This window comes from Coregonus lavaretus, assembly GCF_964263955.1.
Source record: "Coregonus lavaretus genome assembly, contig: HAP1_SCAFFOLD_204, whole genome shotgun sequence".
Taxonomy (NCBI): Eukaryota; Metazoa; Chordata; class Actinopteri; order Salmoniformes; family Salmonidae; genus Coregonus; species Coregonus lavaretus.
The window spans coordinates 109,642-131,217 of NW_028163741.1; the positions used below are offsets into that span (position 1 = coordinate 109,642).

At 45.9% G+C, this 21,576-nt stretch overlaps 1 protein-coding gene and 1 long non-coding RNA gene across 5 annotated transcripts in view; one reads left to right on the plus strand and one right to left on the minus strand.

Annotated features, from left to right (window-relative positions):
• Window positions 1-1,905: 1,905 nt before the first annotated feature.
• The window catches only part of LOC311117819 (ras association domain-containing protein 6-like), a 43,979-nt gene continuing 24,308 nt past the window's right edge, over window positions 1,906-21,576 (minus strand). For 2 of the 4 annotated variants that reach the window (XM_084192729.1, XM_084192728.1), the window contains exons 7-11: window positions 16,126-16,197; window positions 15,875-15,926; window positions 15,277-15,395; window positions 15,058-15,155; window positions 1,906-3,939 (exon numbers count right to left, since the gene is read on the minus strand). In XM_084192729.1, coding sequence (XP_084048855.1) covers window positions 3,867-3,939; window positions 15,058-15,155; window positions 15,277-15,395; window positions 15,875-15,926; window positions 16,126-16,197 — 414 coding nt within the window. In that variant the 3' untranslated portion in view covers window positions 1,906-3,866. Of the gene's footprint in view, window positions 3,940-15,057; window positions 15,156-15,276; window positions 15,396-15,874; window positions 15,927-16,095; window positions 16,198-21,576 lie in introns of all 4 variants that reach the window. The other 2 variants (XM_084192727.1, XM_084192726.1) reach the window with 1 other exon arrangement.
• On the plus strand, window positions 9,670-12,317 carry LOC311117821. The gene is made up of 2 exons (XR_014611723.1): window positions 9,670-10,389; window positions 10,549-12,317. It is a non-coding gene; the product is annotated as an uncharacterized lncRNA (long non-coding RNA).

The following is a 21,576-nucleotide window of genomic DNA, read 5'->3' on the forward strand; positions in this document are numbered from 1 at the left end:
CTTTGAAATTGTTGCATGTTGCATTTATATTTGTTAAGCATACTTTTAAATGGTAGATGGTATGAACTCCTCCTGAGACCAAATAAGACTCCGTTTGAAGAGGTGTGCACGCCTCCTGAGTCTGAATAGGACTCCCTTTGAAGTGTTGGAGTGTGTGCTCACCTCCTGAGTCTGAATAGGACTCCCTTTGAAGTGTTGGATGGTGTGCTCATCTCCTGAGTCTGAATAGGACTCCCTTTGAAGTGTTGGGTGGTGTGCTCATCTCCTGAGTCTGAATAGGACTCCCTTTGAAGTGTTGGATGGTGTGCTCACCTCCTGAGTCTGAATAGGACTCCCTTTGAAGTGTTGGGTGGTGTGCTCATCTCCTGAGTCTGAATAGGACTCCATTTGAAGTTGGATGGTGTGCTCACCTCCTGAGTCTGAATAGGACTCCCTTTGAAGTGTTGGATGGTGTGCTCACCTCCTGAGTCTGAATAGGACTCCCTTTGAAGTGTTGGATGGTGTGCTCACCTCCTGAGTCTGAATAGGACTCCATTTGAAGTGTTGGATGGTGTGCTCACCTCCTGAGTCTGAATAGGACTCCCTTTGAAGTGTTGGATGGTGTGCTCACCTCCTGAGTCTGAATAGGACTCCATTTGAAGTGTTGGATGGTGTGCTCACCTCCTGAGTCTGAATAGGACTCCATTTGAAGTGTTGGATGGTGTGCTCACCTCCTGAGTCTGAATAGGACTCCATTTTTCTCTTATTTTCCATATAGATGGATGAATGGATCTGCCTTTATGTTCATATTCTCATCTTTTATTATTTATAATTTCATTGTCCAGAGAAGGAACCTGCAAGTAAGCATTTTGTTGGACGTTGTATACCATACGTATCGTGTACATATGACTAATAAAAATTATCCGGCACTATTCCCCACTCTCCCTCTCCTCTCTCCCTCTCTCTCTCTCTCTCTCTCTCTCTCTCCCTCTCCTCTCTCCCTCTCCTCTCTCTCTCTCTCTCTCTCTCTCTCTCTCTCTCTCCTCTCTCTCTCTCTCTCTCTCTCTCTCTCTGCCTGTCTCTCTCTCTCTCTTTTTCTCTTTCTCTGCCTCTCTCTCTCTCTCTCTCTCTCTCTCTCTCTCTCTCTCTCTCTCTCTCTCTCTCTCTCTCTCCCCCTCTCTCTCTCTCTCTCTCTCTCTCTCTCTCTCTCTCTCCTCTCTCCCTCTCTCTCTCTCAATTCAATTTCAATTCAATTTAAGGGCTTTATTGGCATGGGAAACGTGTGTTAACATTGCCAAAGCAAGTGAAGTAGATAGTAAACAAAAGTGAAATAAACAATAAATATTAACAGTAAACATTACACTCAGAAGTTTCAAAAGAAAAAGACATTTCAAATGTCATATTATGTATATATACAGTGTTGTAACAATGTGCAAATAGTTAAAGTACAAATGGGAAAATAAATAAACATAAATATGGGTTGTATTTACAATGGTGTTTGTTCTTCACTGGTTGCCCTTTTCTTGTGGCAACAGGTCACAAATCTTGCAGCTGTGTCTCTCTCTCTCTCTCTCTCTCTCTCTCTCTCACTCTCTCTCTCTCTCTCTCATCTCTCTTCTCTCTCTCTCTCTCTCTCTCTCTCTCTCTCTCTCTCTCTCTCTCTCTCTCTCTCACTCACTCACTCTCTCTCTCTCTCTCTCTCTCTCTCTCTCTCTCTCTCTCTCTCTCTCTCTCTCTCTCTCTCTCTCTCTCTCTCTCTCTCTCTCTCTCTCTCTCTCTCTCTCTCTCTCTCTCTCTCTGCCTGTCTCACTCTCTCTCTTTTTCTCTTTCTCTGCCTGTCTCTCTGAAATTGGTAAATTGGTGAAAGACTCAGACAGACAGACAGACAGAGACAAACACTTACAGACAGACAGGCGGACACTTACAGACAGGTAAAATCAAATCAAGCTTTATTTATACAGCACATTTCAGACATGGAATGCAACACAATGTTCTTCACAGGAAAAAAGTAACTAAAGTCTGCCTCTCCATGCCTCTTGGTCCTGGGCTTTGGGATAGTTAAAAGGCCAGTGCCAGAGGACCTGAGGGACCTACTGGGTACGTAACTTAAAAACATGTCTGACATGTATTGGGGTGCACCACCGTGGATTGATTTAAAAACCAATAGAAGAATCTAAACATTTATTCTAATACTCACAGGCAGCCAGTGCAGAGACCTTAAAACCGGCGTAATGTCTCTCCGTCTGAGCCAGCCAAGTATTTAAACCGCTAACACAGTACGTATTTTCTCTGAGTTATGTTCACCAAGGGTGACAAAAACTCTCGACCGGTTAAATAGGTTCTAAACCAATCATTTATCATAGATCATTTACCACTTTAACTAAGTGCTGGTGTGGGCCCGAAAACCAGTTTGGAATTCGTCAAAAAATACAGTGGGCACTTTAAAAACCATTCAGCTGTTTGAAAACCAATTTCTCCAGGATCTTGCTTAAGAATGGAAGGTTGGAGATTGGCTGAAAATTGCTAAGAGCTGAATAATCTAGATGACATTTCTTCAGAAGGGGTTTTACCATAGCAGTTTTTAGTGCAGTGGGGAAAGTGCCTGTGAACTGGGAGTGATTAACAATAGCTTGCACTTCTTCAGATATGCAATAAACGTTTTATTAAGAAGTACAGACAGACCACTCTAGTACTGTTAGACCATTGTATCCAATGGAGGTCAATAATCCTTTTCGGCAGATTGACTTCAGATTTCATAACTGTCCCCTGGTCACAAATATGTAAAAAAAATGTTTTGAACCCTTCAAACAGCCCCTGTGACTCCCAATGAAGTCACTTCCTGTAATCGCAGGAAGCCGAAATTCAATGTACGGCCTCCAGATGGGTCACATGGGATAAAAACCTGGAGCATCCGGAGGGAGCTCCCATTGTAAACGACGCCGCCGCTGTCCTTGGGTAATTATATATGATCAGACCATCACTTTATAGGGCTTATTAAAAAGTTAGTCCAGGCCAAGCAATCTGATTGGTCAAAGATGCGTTCCAGCCATGATGTTATTGATCATAATGCCTCCGCTAGCCGCGTGTTGATGAAAAATGACTGAATCACTTCATGATTCAATAGAAACAAACCAATGTACAAACTGGGAGCTAGCTAGCATCTGTTTGTTGTGTTGTGTTAGCATCTATTACAGAAACAGGAGCTAGCTAGCATCTGTTTGTTGTGTTGTCTTAGCATCTATTGCAGAAACAGGAGCTAGCTGTCTAGGTGGAGGGATGACTACTTGTTCTGGTACGAAAAGGGCTTTCTATTAGATGCATCAGGTTCATAGAAAAATATTTACATAGTTAACTTTTCCTATTTTTCTACTTGTTGCTTCCAGTTCATCACTCATCATCATCTGCTGTGTAATTTGACATCAGTTTCAGGTAAACATTGAACAACATCTTCCCTGGATATCTGTTTTCTCCTGCAATCTTTCAGGTTTAGATAATGGTGTAGTATGGTTAGGTCCCAAATGGCACCCTATTCCCTATACAGTGCAAAGGTCAAAAGTAGTGCACTGTGTAGGGAATAGGGGGCCATTTGGGACGCAGAGAGTCTCAGTTTAATATTGAACATCCTTTTCCCTGAACAGTCTGTCCCCTCCTGTAGTCTGTGGACTGTTGTTCTGGTATGTGTTGTGTGAAGTCCAGTCTGTGTGTTGTTCTGGTATGGTCCAGTCTGTGTGTTGTGTGAAGTCCAGTCTGTGTGTTGTGTGAAGTCCAGTCTGTGTGTTGTGTGAAGTCCAGTCTGTGTGTTGTGTGAAGTCCATTCTGTGTGTTGTGTGAAGTCCAGTCTGTGTGTTGTGTAAAGTCCAGTCTGTGTGTTGTGTAAAGTCCAGGCCTCACACCTCTGTCTCTGTCTTGATGATCTTGGAGCTGAGAAACTGAGACAGGACTATCTGCTGCTGGTTGAACCTATGGGACACAAGGACAACACATCACTGTTTAGCTACAGGGGCAACAAGGACAACACATCACTGTTTAGCTACAGGTGACACAAGGACAACACATCACTGTTTAGTGACACAAGGACAACACATCACTGTTTAGCTACAGGTGACACAAGGACAACACATCACTGTTTAGTGACACAAGGACAACACATCACTGTTTAGCTACAGGTGACACAAGGACAACACATCACTGTTTAGCTACAGGTGACACAAAAACAGCACATCATTGTTTAGCTACAGGGGACACAAGGACAACACATCACTGTTTAGCTACAGGGGACACAAGGACAACACATCAATGTTTAGTGACACAAGGACAACACATCACTGTTTAGCTACAGGTGAAACAAGGACAACAGATCACTGTTTAGCTACAGGTGACACAAGGACAACACATCAATGTTTAGTGACACAAGGACAACACATCACTGTATAGTGACACAATGACGACAACATCACTGTTTAGTGACACAAGGACAACACATCACTGTTTAGTGACACAAGGACAACACATCACTGTTTAGTGACACAAGGACAACACATCACTGTTTAGTGACACAAGGACAACACATCACTGTTTAGTGACACAATGACAACACATCACTGTTTAGCTACAGGGGACACAAGGACAACACATCACTGTTTAGTGACACAAGGACAACACATCACTGTTTAGCTACAGGTGACACAAGGACAACACATCACTGTTTAGCTACAGGGGACACAAGGACAACACATCACTGTTTAGTGACACAAGGACAACACATCACTGTATAGTGACACAATGACGACAACATCACTGTTTAGTGACACAAGGACAACACATCACTGTTTAGTGACACAAGGACAACACATCACTGTTTAGTGACACAAGGACAACACATCACTGTTTAGTGACACAAGGACAACACATCACTGTTTAGTGACACAATGACAACACATCACTGTTTAGCTACAGGGGACACAAGGACAACACATCACTGTTTAGTGACACAAGGACAACACATCACTGTTTAGCTACAGGTGACACAAGGACAACACATCACTGTTTAGCTACAGGGGACACAAGGACAACACATCACTGTTTAGCTACAGGGGACACAAAAACAGCACATCACTGTTTAGCTACAGGGGACACAAGGACAACACATCACTGTTTAGCTACAGGTGACACAAGGACAACACATAACTGTTTAGTGACACAAGGACAACACATCACTGTTTAGTGACACAAGGACAACACATCACTGTTTAGCTACAGGTGACACAAGGACAACAGATCACTGTTTAGCTACAGGGGACATAAGGACAACACATCAATGTTTAGTGACACAAGGACAACACATCAATGTTTAGTGACACAATGACGACAACATCACTGTTTAGTGACACAAGGACAACACATCACTGTTTAGTGACACAAGGACAACACATCACTGTATAGTGACACAATGACGACAACATCACTGTTTAGTGACACAAGGACAACACATCACTGTTTAGTGACACAAGGACAACACATCACTGTTTAGCTAAAGGGGACACAAGGACAACACATCACTGTTTAGCTACAGGTGACACAAAAACAGCATGTCACTGTTTAGCTACAGGGACACAAGGACAACACATCACTGTTTAGTGACACAAGGACAACACATCACTGTTTAGCTACAGGGACACAAGGACAACACATCGCTGTTTAGTGACACAAGGACAACACATCACTGTTTAGCTACAGTGGACACAATGACAACACATCACTGTTTAGCGACACAAGGACAACACATCACTGTTTAGCTACAGGGGACACAAGGACAACACATCACTGTTTAGCTACAGGGGACACAAGGACAACATATCACTGTTTAGCTACAGGTGACACAAGGACAACACATCCCTGTTTAGCTACAGGTGACACAAGGACAACACATAGCTGTTTAGTGACACAAGGACAACACATCACTGTTTAGTGACACAAGGACAACACATCACTGTTTAGCTACATGTGACACAAGGACAACACATCACTCTTTAGCTACAGGTGACACAAGGACAACACATCACTGTTTAGTGACACAAGGACAACACATCACTGTTTAGCTACAGGGGACACAAGGACAACACATCACTGTTTAGCTACAGGGGACACAAGGACAACACATCACTGTTTAGCTACAGGTGACACAAGGACAACACATCCCTGTTTAGTGACACAAGGACAACACATCACTGTTTAGTGACACAAGGACAACACATCACTGTTTAGCTACAGGTGACACAAGGACAACACATCACTGTTTAGCTACAGGGGACACAAGGACAACACATCACTGCTTAGCTACAGGGGACACAATGACAACACATCACTGTTTAGCTACAGTGGACACAAGGACAACACATCACTGTTTAGCTACAGGGGACACAAAAACAGCACATCACTGTTTAGCTACAGGGGACACAAGGACAACACATCACTGTTTAGCTACAGTGGACACAAGGACAACACATCACTGTTTAGCTACAGGTGAAACAAGGACAACACATCCCTGTTTAGCTACAGGTGACACAAGGACAACACATAACTGTTTAGTGACACAAGGACAACACATCACTGTTTATTGACACAAGGACAACACATCACTGTTTAGCTACAGGTGACACAAGGACAACACATCTCTCTTTAGCTACAGGGGACACAAGGACAACACATCACTGTTTAGCTACAGGGAACACAAAAACAGCACATCACTGTTTAGCTACACGTGACACAAGGACAACACATCACTGTTTAGCTACAGGGGACACAAAGACAACACATCACTGTTTAGTGACACAAGGACAACACATCACTGTTCAGCTACAGGGGACACAAGGACAACACATCACTGTTTAGCTACAGGTGACACAATGACAACACACCACTGTTTAGTGACACAAGGACAACACACCACTGTTTAGCTACAGGTGACACAAAAACAGCACATCACTGTTTAGCTACAGGTTACACAAGGACAACACATCACTGTTTAGCTACAGGGGACACAAGGACAACACATCCCTGTTTAGCTACAGGTGACACAAGGACAACACATCCATGTTTAGCTACAGGCGACACAAGGACAACACATCACTGTTTAGCTACAGGGGACACAAAAACAGCACATCACTGTTTAGCTACAGGTAACACAAGGACAACACATCACTCTTTAGCTACAGGGGACACAAGGACAACACATCACTGTTTAGCTACAGGTGACACAAGGACAACACATAACTGTTTAGTGACACAATGACAACACATCACTGTTTAGCTACAGGTGACACAAGGTCAACAGATCACTGTTTAGCTACAGGGGACATAAGGACAACACATCAATGTTTAGTGACACAAGGACAACACATCAATGTTTAGTGACACAATGACGACAACATCACTGTTTAGTGACACAAGCACAACACATCACTGTTTAGTGACACAAGGACAACACATCACTGTATAGTGACACAATGACGACAACATCACTGTTTAGTGACACAAGGACAACACATCACTGTTTAGTGACACAAGGACAACACATCACTGTTTAGCTAAAGGGGACACAAGGACAACACATCACTGTTTAGCTACAGGGGACACAAGGACAACACATCACTGTTTAGCTACAGGTGACACAAAAACAGCATGTCACTGTTTAGCTACAGGGACACAAGGACAACACATCACTGTTTAGTGACACAAGGACAACACATCACTGTTTAGCTACAGGGACACAAGGACAACACATCGCTGTTTAGTGACACAAGGACAACACATCACTGTTTAGCTACAGTGGACACAAGGACAACACATCACTGTTTAGCGACACAAGGACAACACATCACTGTTTAGCTACAGGGGACACAAGGACAACACATCACTGTTTAGCTACAGGGGACACAAGGACAACACATCACTGTTTAGCTACAGGTGACACAAGGACAACACATCCCTGTTTAGCTACAGGTGACACAAGGACAACACATAGCTGTTTAGTGACATAAGGACAACACATCAATGTTTAGTGACACAAGGACAACACATCACTGTTTAGCTACATGTGACACAAGGACAACACATCACTCTTTAGCTACAGGTGACACAAGGACAACACATCACTGTTTAGTGACACAAGGACAACACATCACTGTTTAGCTACAGTGGACACAAGGACAACACATCACTGTTTAGCTACAGGTGAAACAAGGACAACACATCCCTGTTTAGCTACAGGTGACACAAGGACAACACATAACTGTTTAGTGACACAAGGACAACACATCACTGTTTATTGACACAAGGACAACACATCACTGTTTAGCTACAGGTGACACAAGGACAACACATCTCTCTTTAGCTACAGGGGACACAAGGACAACACATCACTGTTTAGCTACAGGGAACACAAAAACAGCACATCACTGTTTAGCTACACGTGACACAAGGACAACACATCACTGTTTAGCTACAGGGGACACAAAGACAACACATCACTGTTTAGTGACACAAGGACAACACATCACTGTTCAGCTACAGGGGACACAAGGACAACACATCACTGTTTAGCTACAGGTGACACAATGACAACACACCACTACTTTAGTGACACAAGGACAACACACCACTGTTTAGCTACAGGTTACACAAGGACAACACATCACTGTTTAGCTACAGGGGACACAAGGACAACACATCCCTGTTTAGCTACAGGTGACACAAGGACAACACATCCATGTTTAGCTACAGGCGACACAAGGACAACACATCACTGTTTAGCTACAGGGGACACAAAAACAGCACATCACTGTTTAGCTACAGGTAACACAAGGACAACACATCACTCTTTAGCTACAGGGGACACAAGGACAACACATCACTGTTTAGCTACAGGTGACACAAGGACAACACATAACTGTTTAGTGACACAATTACAACACATTACTGTTCAGCTACAGGGGACACAAGGACAACACATCACTGTTTAGCTATAGGCGACACAAGGACAACACCTCACTGTTTAGCTATAGGCGACACAAGGACAACACATCCCTGTTTAGTGACACAAGGACAACACATCACTGTTTAGCTACAGGTGACACAAAAACAGCACATCACTGTTTAGCTACAGGTGACACAAGCACAACACATCACTGTTTAGCTACAGGTGACACAAGGACAACACATCCCTGTTTAGCTACAGGCGACACAAGGACAACAAATCACTGTTTAGCTACAGGCGACACAAGGACAACACATCACTGTTTAGCTACAGGCGACACAAGGACAACACATCACTGTTTAGCTACAGGGGACACAAGGACAACACATCACTGTTTAGTGACACAAGGACAACACATAACTGTTTAGTGACACAAGGACAACACATCACTGTTTAGCTACAGGCGACACAAGGACAACACATCCCTGTTTAGTGACATGAGGACAACACATAACTGTTTAGTGACACAAGGACAACACATCACTGTTTAGCTACAGGTGACTCAAGGACAACACATCACTGTTTAGCTAAAGGGGACACAAGGACAACACATCACTGTTTAGCTACAGGTGACCCAATGACAACACATCACTGTTTAGCTACAGGTGACACAAAAACAGCACATCACTTTTTAGCTACAGGTTACACAAGGACAACACATCACTGTTTAGCTACAGGTTACACAAGGACAACACATCACTGTTTAGCTACAGGGGACACAAGGACAACACATCCCTGTTTAGCTACAGGTGACACAAGGACAACACATCCATGTTTAGCTACAGTCGACACAAGGACAACACATCACTGTTTAGCTACAGGGGACACAAAAACAGCACATCACTGTTTAGCTACAGGTAACACAAGGACAACACATCACTCTTTAGCTACAGGGGACACAAGGACAACACATCACTGTTTAGCTACAGGTGACACAAGGACAACACATAACTGTTTAGTGACACAATGACAACACATTACTGTTCAGATACAGGGGACACAAGGACAACACATCACTGTTTAGCTATAGGCGACACAAGGACAACACCTCACTGTTTAGCTATAGGCGACACAAGGACAACACATCCCTGTTTAGTGACACAAGGACAACACATCACTGTTTAGCTACAGGTGACACAAAAACAGCACATCACTGTTTAGCTACAGGTGACACAAGCACAACACATCACTGTTTAGCTACAGGTGACACAAGGACAACACATCCCTGTTTAGCTACAGGCGACACAAGGACAACAAATCACTGTTTAGCTACAGGCGACACAAGGACAACACATCACTGTTTAGCTACAGGCGACACAAGGACAACACATCACTGTTTAGCTACAGGGGACACAAGGACAACACATCACTGTTTAGTGACACAGGGACAACACATAACTGTTTAGTGACACAAGGACAACACATCACTGTTTAGCTACAGGCGACACAAGGACAACACATCCCTGTTTAGTGACATGAGGACAACACATAACTGTCTAGTGACACAAGGACAACACATCACTGTTTAGCTACAGGTGACACAAGGACAACACATCACTGTTTAGCTAAAGGGGACACAAGGACAACACATCACTGTTTAGCTACAGGTGACACAATGACAACACATCACTGTTTAGCTACAGGTGACACAAAAACAGCACATCACTGTTTAGCTACAGGTTACACAAGGACAACACATCACTGTTTAGCTACAGGTGACACAAGGACAACACATCACTGTTTAGCTACAGGTGACACAAGGACAACACATCACTGTTTAGCTACAGATGACACAAGGACAACACATCCCTGTTTAGCTACAGGTGACACAAGGACAACACATCCATGTTTAGCTACAGGCGACACAAGGACAACACATCACTGTTTAGCTACAGGGGACACAAAAACAGCACATCACTGTTTAGCTACAGGTGACACAAGGACAACACCTCACTGTTTAGCTATAGGTGACACAAGGACAACACATCACTGTTTAGCTACAGGTGACACAAAAACAGCACATCACTGTTTAGCTACAGGTGACACAAGGACAACACATCCCTGTTTAGCTACAGGCGACACAAGGACAACACATCCCTGTTTAGCTACAGGCGACACAAGGACAACACATCACTGTTTAGCTACAGGGGACACAAGGACAACACATCACTGTTTAGTGACACAAGGACAACACATAACTGTTTAGTGACACAAGGACAACACATCACTGTTTAGCTACAGGTGACACAAGGACAACACATCCCTGTTTAGTGACACAAGGACAACACATCACTGTTTAGTGACACAAGGACAACACATCACGGTTTAGCTACAGGTGACAGAAGGACAACACATCACTGTTTAGCTAAAGTGGACACAAGGACAACACATCACTGTTTAGCTACAGGTGACACAAGGACAACACATCACTGTTTAGCTACAGGTGACACAAGTACAACACATCCCTGTTTAGTGACACAAGGACAACACATCACTGTTTAGTGACACAAGGACAACACATCACTGTTTAGCTACAGTTGACACAAGGACAACACATCACTGTTTAGTGACACAAGGACAACACATCCTTGTTTAGTGACACAAGGACAACACATCACTGTTTAGCTACAGGTGACACAAGGACAACACATCCCTGTTTAGTGGCACAAGGACAACACATCCCTGTTTAGTGACACAAGGACAACACATCACTGTTTAGTGACACAAGGACAACACATCCCTGTTTAGTGACACAAGGACAATACATCACTGTTCAGTGACACAAGGACAACACATCACTGTTTAGTGACACAAGGACAACACATCACTGTTTAGTGACACAAGGACAACACATCACTGTTTAGCTACAGGCGACACAAGGACAACACATCACTGTTTATCTACAGGGGACACAAGGACAACACATCACTGTTTAGCTACAGGGGACACAAGGACAACACATCACTGTTTAGCTACAGGTGACACAAGGACAACACATCACTGTTTAGTGACACACGGACAACACATTACTGTTTAGCTACAGGTGACTCAAGGACAACATATCCCTGTTTAGTGACACAAGGACAACACATCACTGTTTAGTGACACAATGACAACACATCACTGTTTAGCTACAGTTGACACAAGGACAACACATCACTGTTTAGTGACACAAGGACAACACATCCTTGTTTAGTGACACAAGGACAACACATCACTGTTTAGCTACAGGTGACACAAGGACAACACATCCCTGTTTAGTGGCACAAGGACAACACATCCCTGTTTAGTGACACAAGGACAACACATCACTGTTTAGTGACACAAGGACAACACATCCCTGTTTAGTGACACAAGGACAATACATCACTGTTCAGTGACACAAGGACAACACATCACTGTTTAGTGACACAATGACAACACATCACTGTTTATAATAATAATAATATGCCATTTAGCAGACGCTTTTATCCAAAGCGACTTACAGTCATGCGTGCATACATTTTTGTGTATGGGTGGTCCCGGGGATCGAACCCACTACCTTGGCGTTACAAGCGCCGTGCTCTACCAGCTGAGCTACAGAGGACCACCTCTGTTTAGTGACACAAGGACAACACATCACTCTTTATCTACAGGCGACACAAGGATAACACATTACTGTTTAGCTACAGGTGACACAAGGACAACACATCACTGTTTAGTGACACAAGGACAACACATCACTGTTTAGCTACAGGTGACACAAGGACAACACATCACCAGGGACGGCTTGTTCAATAGGGCGATATGGGCGACGCACTGCCAAACGGGAAAAGGAAGGGATTTTTTTTCTAATCAATTATATCACGGCAACAGCAGTTATCAGTGTTCACGTCTGATCTGCCAGCCACTAAATGTCAAATCAGGCTAAAGTCGTGCTTCAAATGGCCCCGCCCGTTTTTGGGGCGATTTCAGTCAAGTTGAAAATCGCCCAGAAGTCTCTCATAGCCTGTCATGTAAAATCTATTTTTTTCACATTTCAAAGCTTTCAATACATTCTCTATGGGTGTCTGTGGGCTTGCACTTACGCGCTTTCGTCATACGTGACGTAACGTTGAACGTAACTAAGACAATGGCGGCTAGAAGCGTCTCTGTTGCGACCTGCAGTGCGGCGTTATTTTATGTTTTTAATTTGTAGACTTAGTTTACAAACATTCTGCCAACCATGGATTTCCAGTGGTTGGTTTTGGACTGATCTTGTTGATCGTGTACATACCCGCTACGAACGGACTAAATAATGAAAACGCTGCTGGCAGCTGAATCCCAATACAGCTGGGAGACTTGGCTGGATGAGTCCCGGACAGAGAAGTGGAGCCGGCCACCTTCACCCTGGTCAGAGCGGACCGCGATCCTGGTAAGAGAGCGACTCTGTACCCCGACATTGAACTGCTTTCTGTGTCATTGCGACCTTACTATCAATTCAATTCAATTTAAGGGCTTTATTGGCATGGGAAACGTGTGTTAACATTGCCAAAGCAAGGGAAGTAGATAGTAAACAAAAGTGAAATAAACAATAAATATTAACAGTAAACATTACACTCAGAAGTTTCAAAAGAATAAAGACATTTCAAATGTCATATTATGTATATATACAGTGTTGTTACAATGTGCAAATAGTTAAAGTACAAATGGGAAAATAAATAAACATAAATATGGGTTGTATTTACAATGGTGTTTGTTCTTCACTGGTTGCCCTTTTCTTGTGGCAACAGGTCACAAATCTTGCAGCTGTGATGGCACACTGTGGTTTTTCACCCAGTAGATAAGGGAGTTTATCAAAATTGGGTTTGTTTTCGAATTCTTTGTGGATCGCTGTAATCTGAGGGAAATATGTGTCTCTAATATGGTCATACATTTGGCAGGAGGTTAGGAAGTGCAGCTCAGTTTCCACCTCATTTTGTGGGCAGTGTGCACATAGCCTGTCTTCTCTTGAGAGCCAGGTCTGCCTACGGCGGCCTTTCTCAATAGCAAGGCTATGGTCACTGAGTCTGTACATAGTCAAAGCTTTCATTAAGTTTGGGTCAGTCACAGTGGTCAGGTATTCTGCCACTGTGTACTCTCTGTTTAGGGCCAAATAGCATTCTAGTTTGCTCTGTTTTTTTGTTTGTTCTTTCCAATGTGTCAAGTAATTCTCTTTTTGTTTTCTCATGATTTGGTTGGGTCTAATTGTGTTGTTGTTGTTGTTGTTGTTGTTGTCCTGGGGCTGTGTGGGGTCTGTTTGTGTTTGTGAACAGAGGCCCAGGACAAGCTTACTTAGGGGACTCTTCTCCAAGTTCATCTCTCTGTAGGTGATGGCTTTGTTATGGAAGGTTTGGGAATCGCTTCCTTTTAAGTGGTTACTATCTGCCCCGTGAGTTCCCCCAATTGTTTGTTACCGTTGTGTACTGTTGATAATCACAAGTTTACTGGAGAACTGAGACCAAGTAGAGACTTTGGACAGGGTGGATATGGTATAAGAAAGGCAGTTTATTCAGAGGTAAAGATATCTGGAATCGCGTGCACGGACTCGTGCACGTGTGTAGGTCACCTAAATCATCAGAAAAATTGCCCCTCCTGAGAATTTTTTCAGGAGCCGCCACTGCACATCACTGTTTAGTGACACAAGGACAACACATCCCTGTTTAGCTACAGGTGACACAAGGACAACACATCACTGTTTAGTGACACAAGGACAACACATCACTGTTTAGTGACACAAGGAGAACACATCTTTGTTTAGCTACAGGTGACACAAGGACAACACATCACTGTTTAGTGACACAAGGACAACACATCACTGTTTAGTGACACAAGGAGAACACATCACTGTTTAGTGACACAAGGAGAACACATCTTTGTTTAGCTACAGGTGACAGAGTAAACACGGTACGGTTTAGATTCCAGATGGAACCAGTTGACCTACAGCGCATGTTAACTCATCGTTACACCCAGAACCAAGTCATTCACTCTCTGTTCCCCTCTACTTTAGGTAACAGTTAGGCTACTGGAACTTCTTCATAACTCACTTGGTGATGATTCTCTGCACCTCTCTGTTCTCCTCTTCCTTCAGCTTCACTAGAACCCCCTCCAGGATGGGCAGCTCCAGGTTTAGGTACTGGGCCACCTGGGCAGAGAGCGGAGCCAGTCATAGCCAGGAGTTAGCACACTGGTTATCAAACTGAAGTGTGTAGTTAGTGTCCAAAACTCATTCTGGCCCCAAAACCCTGCTGAAGAAAGACACTCACATCGTTGCTGACTTCCTCTTCATCTCTGTCCATGAGGAACATCTTCATGATGTTCTCCGCTGGGCCCTGGAGAACCCTCTCCCACAGTGGCAGGTCTGAATCAGACAGCTTCTTCTTCTCTATAGGAGGAAACAGACAGACACTATTAACCCTATCCCTGGAGAACCCTGGAGAACCCTAACCGTGGAGAACCCTAACCATGGAGATCCCTAACCCTGGTGAACCCTGGAGAACCCTAACCCTGGAGAACCCTAACCCTGGAGAACCCTGGATAACCCTAACCCTGGAGAACCCTAACTGTGGAGAACCCTAGCCCTGGAGAACCCTCGAGAACCCTAACCCTGGAGAACCCTAACCCTGGAGAACCCTGGATAACCCTAACCCTGGAGAACCTTAACCCTGGAGAACCCTGGAGAAGCCTAACCCTGGAGAACCCTAACCCTGGAGAACCCTGGAGAACCCTAACCCTGGAGAACCCTAACCCTGGAGAACCCTGGAGAACCCTAACCCTGGAGAACCCTAACCCTGGAGAACCCTAACCCTGGAGAACCCTAACTGCAGCATCAGTGGTGTTATGAAAGAGAATGATACAACGTACCTCCGCTTTGATGAACACAGTAGAGGGCGAACTCATTAGGATCATTCTCTATCTGCAACACAAAGTGGAAACACACCGGTAATGGATCCAAACCAGAAGCCTTCCCTCAAGTGATCTAATAACAGTACAATACAGTTTGTAGTTAGAATTATTACCTTTGCATTTTTCAAATATATTCTAGCATATTGTTATTAATGAACTGGTAATTTGATACAATTCACCTTGAATTTCTGAAGGAGCTGTGATATGACCTGATGTGTTGTCATTTTGCTGTTGATGCGGACATTAGTGGATGTTCCATAGGATGGGGTGAATATAGATGTCTGGAGAGAGAGAAAGAGAGAGAGAGAGAGGGGAGAGAGAGAGAGAGAGAGGGGGGAGAAAGAAAGAGATGGAAGAGAGAGCGAGAGAGGGAGAAAGAGAGGGGAAAGAGAAATAGAGGGGAGAGAGAAAGAGAGAGAGACTTTTGACTTTTTGTCTTTCTTTAGTGATACATCCTCAATTCATTAAAACCTCACCCCCCCCTCCACCCCCCTTTAAAAAACAAACATCCCCTGTACTGCATGCTCACCTTGCCCTCTACCCCACGATACAAAACAACACCACACATCACAATGACCCAAACCTCACCACTTCTACAACCGTATATCCAACCCATCTTCCCCAGCTGTACAGACAGCCCCCCCAACACACCATATCTCCTGAAACATCTCCACACTGTTTATCATTTTATAGAACTCAAATTCCACCCTAAGGCGCGCAGAGACCATCCCATGAACTAATAGTAAAGGGTCTGTTATCCCCCCACCTTTGACCCTGTTCCTCCTTGTTAGCCAAATAGCCAACTTTGCCTGAGCAAACAGAAAATTCAACAACACACATTTGTCCTTTTCCTTATTTGAATACCTGTACCCCATTATAAACCTCCCGACAGTAAACTCCACCCCCAACCTCTCACACAGACATTCCAACTGAGACATTAATGGCATTAACCTGGCGCACACAGAAAATACATGGTGCCCAGTTTCACTCATGACACAGAAAGGACAAAAAGACAGAAAGGTTCAACCCGTGCCAACCAGCTGTTAGTGGCCAGGGCTCCATGTAGAACCCTCCGCTGGAGGTCCCCTGACCTCTTTGGTACTGGGAATTTGTAGAGCCCCCTCCATCTAATACCCACCATACTCTCCGGCCCACATACCCTCTGCCAATGATGTGCCTTCACTCCTGTTAGGCTCCTAATGTTCCTCACCTTAATGCAGAGGTTGTTGAGGGCTTTACCTCCCACCCCCTCAAACTCCCCCAGGCTCGGAGTGTTAAAATCTAAAGTCCTCCAGACCCCTTGCCAGTCCCCAGTCTCTGCCGTCACCTGCAGTGGTGGAAACATTGGTGGCCCCTCCCCCTTTGGCCGCTCAAACACCCCCCGTTACCGACTCAGTCAGTGCCTCCTGGGAACAGCTGCCAGTCCAACCCTAATCCGCCAGCTCTCCTCAGCAGCGCGCATGCTGGTTCCCTCCAGCCGACATCAGTATGAAAAGAAGGTTGACGACATTCGATCCTCGTTTGTTAAGTCTAATGACACTGCTGGTCCTACTCACACTGCCCTACCCTATGCTTTGACTTCTTTCTCCCCTCTCTCTCCAGATAAAATCCTGCGACTTGTGACTGCAGGCCGCCCAACAACCTGCCCGCTTGACCCCATCCCCTCCTCTCTTCTCCAGACCATCTCCGGTGACCTTCTCCCCTACCTCACCTCGCTGATCAACTCATCCTTGACCGCTGGCCATGTCCCTTCCGTCTTCAAGAGAGCGAGAGTTGCTCCCCTTCTCAAGAAACCAACACTCGATCCCACTGATGTCAACAACTACAGACCAGTATCCCTTCTTTCTTTTCTTTCCAAAACTATTGAGCGTGCCGTCTTTAGCCAACTCTCTTGCTATCTCTCTCAGAATGACCTTCTTGATCCAAACCAGTCAGGTTTCAGGACTGGTCATTCAACTGAGACTGCTCTTCTCTGTGTCACGGAGGCTCTCCGCACTGCTAAAGCTAACTCTCTCTCCTCTGCTCTTGTCCTTCTAGACCTGTCTGCTGCCTTTGATACTGTGAACCATCAGATCCTCCTCTCCACCCTCTCCGAGCTGGGCATCTCCGGCGCGGCTCACTCCTGGATTGCGTCCTACCTGACCGGTCGCTCCTACCAAGTGGCGTGGCGAGAAGCTGTCCCCGCACCACGTGCTCTCACCACTGGTGTCCCCCAGGGCTCAGTTCTAGGCCCTCTCCTTTTCTCCCTATACACCAAGTCACTTGGCTCTGTCATATCCTCACATGGCCTCTCCTATCATTGCTACGCTGACGATACACAACTAATCTTCTCCTTTCCCCCTTCTGATAACCAGGTGGCGAATCGCATCTCTGCATGTCTGGCAGACATATCAGTATGGATGACGGATCACCACCTCAAGCTGAACCCTGGCAAGACGGAGCTGCTCTTCCTCCCGGGGAAGGACTGCCCGTTCCATGATCTCGCCATCACGGTTGACAACTCCGCTGTGTCCTCCTCCCAGAGTGCGAAGAGCCTAGGCGTGACCCTGGACAACACCCTGTCGTTCTCCGCCAACATCAAGGCGGTGACCCGCTCCTGCAGGTTCATGCTCTACAACATTCGGAGAGTACGACCCTGCCTTACACAGGAAGCGGCACAGGTCCTAATCCAGGCACTTGTCATCTCCCATCTGGACTACTGCAACTCGCTGTTGGCTGGCCTCCCTGCCTGTGCCATTAAACCCCTACAACTCATCCAGAATGTCGCAGCCCGTCTGGTGTTCAACCTTCCCAAGTTCTCTCACGTCACCCCCCTCCTCCGCACACTCCACTGGCTTCCAGTTGAAGCTTGCATCCGCTACAAGACCATGGTGCTTGCCTATGGAGCAGTGAGGGGAACGGCACCTCTGTACCTTCGGGCTCTGATCAGTCCCTACACCCAAACGAGGGCATTGCGTTCATCCACCTCTGGCCTGCTGGCTCCCCTTCCTCTGCGGAAGCATAGTTCCCGCTCAGCCCAGTCAAAACTGTTCGCTGCTCTGGCACCCCAATGGTGGAACAAGCTCCCTCACGACGCCAGGACAGCAGAGTCACTCACCACCTTCCGGAGACATTTGAAACCCCACCTCTTTAAGGAATACCTGGGATAGGATAAAGTAATCCCCCCCCCAAAAAAATTGTAAAGTGGTTATCCCACTGGCTATAGGGTGAACGCACCAATTGGTGAGTCGCTCTGGATAAGAGCGTCTGCTAAATGACGTAAATGTGCCCTTGAGCAAGGCACTTAACCCTAATTGCTCCTGTAAGTCGCTCTGGATAAGAGCGTCTGCTAAATGACTAAAATGTAAAATGTAAATGTCTCTGAGCCGCCTTTAGTCGGAATGCAGCCACCCTGCTCTCCAGTTCCACCAGGCCCTGTTCTCCTTCATGTATGGACATATACAACACTGCCGTCCTCAGCCAGTGATGGCCCGACCAGAAAAAGTCCACCAGCTTGCGTTGCAGGTCTGCGAGCAGCCCGGCGGGGGGGTTGAGGACAGCCAGTTTATGCCACAGGGAAGATGCCACCAGGTTGTTGATTATCAGCACCCTCCCTCTATATGACACTTGGGACAGGAGCCACCTCCACCTGGCCAGTCTTGACACCACTGTCTTTGACAGCCCCTCAGAGTTCTTCCTGACCCACCTCTCCGAGCCCAAATACACCCCCAAAATTTTAAGCCCTTCACAACCCCACTGCAAACCCCCTGGAAGCAGAGGTGGGGCCCTATCCCTCCATGTCCCACATAACAGAGCTTTGTTCTTGCCCCAGTTTACCTTAGCTGACAAAGCTCCCTCATACACCTTCAGACTAGTCTCTAGTGCCTGCATATCCTGCCCATCCCTGACCATCACAGAAACGTAATCTGCATACGCTGACACTGCTATGCCTGTCCAGCACACCCATGTCTGTCCAGCACACTCCCTGCAGTCTCCTGCGTAGCAGGCCCCAACAACTAGTGTATATAACTGCCCCGATAGAGAGCATCCTTGTCTAATGCCCCGCCTCAACCAGACTGTCCTACTGAGCCCCCCTCCCACCTTGACCATACATGACGCCCCAGCATACAACATCTTCACACAGGCCAAAATAATTTCCCCAAACCCAAACATCACATTAAACAGATACTCATGGTCCACTCTATCAAAAGCCTTCTCTTGGTCTAAAGAGACCAGTCCAAAGTTCACATTAGAAACTCTCGACAAGCCCAACATGTCCCTGATTAAGAACAGGTTGTCCGTGATTAAGCGTCCCGGTACACAATATGTCTGGTCCTTGTGTACTATAGAGTCCAGATGGGACTTCAGTCTGTTAGCGAGGACCTTGGCAAATATCTTGTAGTCCGCAATGAGCAATGCCACAGGCCTTCAGTTCTTAAGTCCCCTTTCTTGGGCAGGAGAGTCAGAGCCGCCCACGCAAAATAAGTCCAGTCAAATTATTCCCCAGAATGATTTTTATAAAACTCCACTGGGAGTCCATCGACCCCCGGGGCACGGCCGGGGGACATCTGGGTTACGGTCTCTGCCAGTTCATGGGACAACAGGGGAATGTCCAGATCATCCCTCTGTGCCAGAGAGAGCTTAGGGAGTTCTGCAAACAAAACCTGAGCATACATAGGATCACACAGTTCTGCCCTATACAACTCAGTATAAAACTCCACGGTCCGCTCCCGCATCTCCCCCACCACAGAGGTCACCCGCCCATCTGACAGCCGTAGACAATGCATACCCTTGGCTTCACCGCTCTGACTTTCCAAACCAAAGAAGGAGGAGCTGGGAGCATCCATCTCCTTGAGCATGGAGAACCTAGCTCTTACAAATGCTCCCTTTGCTTTAACCTGGAAGAAACTGTCCAGGTCCCTACGTAGTTCAGCTAGATTAGCCTGGAGGCCTACATTGCCTTGCCCCACCAGCTCTACCTCCATCACTAGACCCAGCCTCATCTACACCACCATCCATGACATGACTAGACCCAGTCTCATCTACACCACCATCCATGACATCACTAGGCCCAGCCTCATCTACACCACCATCCAGCCTCTGCAGCCTGCGTCTCATGGCCCCCTTCACGTTGACCTCGATTTCCCCCACTGGTGCTTGATCCCTCACCTTGTCTACGGCCTTTATGTGGGCACGCAAAGCTCTTATGCCCCAAATCCCCACACTCAAAGCTCTTATGCCCCAAATCCCCACACTCAAAGCTCTTATGCCCCAAATCCCCACACTCAAAGCTCTTATGCCCCAAATCCCCACACTCAAAGCTCTTATGCACCAAATCCCCACACTCAAAGCTCTTATGCCCCAAATCCCCCCACTCAAAGCTCTTATGCCCCAAATCCCCCCACTCAAAGCTCTTATGCCCCAAATCCCCACACTCAAAGCTCTTATGCCCCAAATCCCCCCACTCAAAGCTCTTATGCCCCAAATCCCCCACACTCAAAGCTCTTATGCCCCAAATCCCCACACTCAAAGCTCTTATGCCCCAAATCCCCACACTCAAAGCTCTTATGCACCAAATCCCCACACTCAAAGCTCTTATGCCCCAAATCCCCCCACTCAAAGCTCTTATGCCCCAAATCCCCCCACTCAAAGCTCTTATGCCCCAAATCCCCACACTCAAA